Consider the following 2702-nt stretch of genomic DNA (forward strand, 5'->3'; position numbering starts at 1 on the left):
AGTCTAAGACGTGTTGATTCCATTCATTCCAACACCGGCACCCACGCCTAGTATCGCACCGGAGTCCATCCCTCGCGCCCTCCACGTGGGCACCGTCGTCCGGGGTGTTGCATGATTCTCGATGCGGGTGTATATCTTGTATTGAACAGCAACGCGCTCAGCCACCCCAGGCCCCCATCCCCCACGGTCACACCTCCATCCCACCCATCCCGCGGCACATCATGAGCCGTCGTGCCGCCGCCCCCCCCCCCTCCATGCTCACAAAGACACAGGTTTCAGCACCCCATTTGTCGTATTTGGAGAATGGCTCGCATTTTCGCTGTGGCCGCCATGGCCTTGTTGGTCCTGGCCGCGCCCGCCCTTGCGGCGCGCGACCTCAAGCAGCTGAGCGGCGTCATTGGCACCGTGAACGGCCTCGTGGGCACTGTGGGCACCACTGCCGGCGGCCTCCCCATTGTCGGCGGCGTCGTCAGCCCTCTTGTTGGTGGCGTCGTCAGCCCTCTTGTCAGCGGCGTCGTCAGCCCTCTTGTCGGCTCCGTTGGCGGCACATTGGGGGGTGTCCTCAACACCGTTGGCGGCGTGACCAACACCGCCACCGGCCTTGTTGGCGGCCTCCCCGTCGCCGGCCCCATCGTCACCAACCTCCTCGGCCCCGGCACCAGCACCGGCACCGGGACCAACGCGGTCCCCCCCACCATCCAGGCCCTTACCAACTCCATCATCGCCAGCATTAACAACATCGGCGTTCCCACCAGCGGGCTGACACTGAACGACGTGCGGGGCCTGCTCGGTGACACGACCGGCGGCCTGCTCGGCTGATTGCGCACATGGGACTTTGCGCTTTCATCCAAGTAACATATGCAACGCGCTGCACCATTATCCTGTGGCTTCCCACTGGGTTATGAGCAGTAGTGCCAAGAAGTTCGTGCACATGCAGGCTTTCTTTACGCTTTCAAGCCAATGATTCCGGGCGTGCCTTTGTGATTTTGTTGTCTGCTGCACTACCGTTGCCAGCTATCGGCTGAGCGGCAACTGTCCCCTGTAAGACTTCACATCTCACAAGCACTCCTGCTCAATACGCGGTTTGACCAGCCTTCTCAGGTACCAGCTGCCCAACCAGCTGCATGTGCACCAGACCATTGCTGCCGAGCCCCCGGGAGCCGGGACAGCATCGTGTCCGGCGTTCAGTCAAAAGTTTCACTGCAAGACACCCAGCTATTTGTCATCCTAACAATGACTAATCGCAGGCCCCGCCGTGCATCATCGCTGCACTGCATCGAAGAGATAGAGCCTGGCACTTGCCTTGCCGCTGCTCAGCAAGCACACAAAGCGGCCCCGTCCCCACGGTACCCTTGCATCACCCTTGCAGTATGATAACTATTATGGAGATCAATTACCGTTGTGTTGCCACACTTGACGCAGGGCGGGGGAATGGAATCTGTGTCGGCGCCGTACACTATAATCACTTAAACGCTCCCTACCATTCGTACGTGTCAGTGTTGGGTGGAGGCGCAGCCTGCAGCTGGCTGGACACGGGCATGCCTCACCACATTCGGCATACGAATGTAGGGCAGTTGCTGCATAGCATGCACGATGGTGTGCTTATGCTTGGGTGTTTGCAAAAGGCATGCGCTGTTCGGCTTTCTGGCATGCTACAGTACTCAATCACCACACACCCACTGCAGGTGGACGGACCCCCGCTACGGTACCTTGGGTTTCTGCAGCACCAAACCAAAGCCCAAGTGACCGCGACCGAGCATAAGGCCGGACGCACGCAGCACCTGCCCCAGGCATGTGTTCTGCTTTGTGGATATTTGGCCTCTATCTTCATCGTCCCGCTAGCCAACATGCCACACCCCCCGCGCCGCAACTCCACTCCCCCCCCCTGGCTCCAGTTATTGTACCTGCACGCGAGTTATAGTGACCAGCCCCGCCCCCAGAGGCACAGCACAAAAGCGCGCGGCCCGCACCGCTCATCCCCTCTCAGACCCTGCCCGTCGCAATCGAGCGCACCCCAAAACCTATTTGTGCCCCCCGCCGGCCCCGCCGCGCCCCGGCGCCAGTGCCATCACCCCCTCCCGGCGCTGGAAACCGCCTAATGTAGTACTGTTGGTGTAGTTACAGCACCCAACACGGTCAGGATTGCGCCATGTGGTAGATACACTTTGTGATGAGTCAGGCCTGTTCGTGCTGTTCACAATCACAAATGGACACACAGGTAAGAGCACGATACCAGCCAGAGTCCATTGAGTGACATCATTAAGGACAGCGCCCCCTTGGTCCACTACTACCCTGGGATGGGCAGCAGCCGCTTCAGCGCCATCCAAACCGCCGCAACCCCAGTCGACTGTGAGGTCTCCACCACATTGGCCAGGCTCTTGGCCGTTTCGCTGCACGCCTGCGCGAGACAGATGAGCGCTCGGTCCGTCACTGTGCCAGCAACGCACGCACCCCAATGCGTGCGCACATGAAGCGCCCACTGGGCGGCACCATCCCGCTGTGGGGTCGTTTGCCTTCTGCAAAGCATTCCAAGAGGCGTTAGTCACCCTTGCTAGTAACTTGTGGCACCAACCAGGCTTGCGTGAACCCCCGTGCAACACCCCCATTAATAAGAAGGGAATCAGGTACACACAACCCCTCTCTCCCTCACTCTCACCCCATGAGCCAGCACCCCGCACCCCGCACCCCGCACCCCGCACCCC

General features: G+C 60.4%; 1 protein-coding gene across 1 annotated transcript; it reads left to right on the forward strand.

Annotated features, from left to right (window-relative positions):
• Nucleotides 1-330: 330 nt before the first annotated feature.
• On the forward strand, nt 331-819 carry MNEG_15100 (hypothetical protein; the record flags this gene model as incomplete). The annotated part of the gene is made up of 1 exon (XM_014036429.1): nt 331-819. One exon carries the CDS (start codon nt 331-333, stop codon nt 817-819), a length of 489 nt encoding a protein of 162 aa, XP_013891883.1.
• Between the last annotated feature and the right edge of the window lie 1883 nt (nt 820-2702).

This window comes from Monoraphidium neglectum (assembly GCF_000611645.1).
Source record: "Monoraphidium neglectum strain SAG 48.87 unplaced genomic scaffold scaffold05030, whole genome shotgun sequence".
Classification (NCBI taxonomy): domain Eukaryota; kingdom Viridiplantae; phylum Chlorophyta; class Chlorophyceae; order Sphaeropleales; family Selenastraceae; genus Monoraphidium; species Monoraphidium neglectum.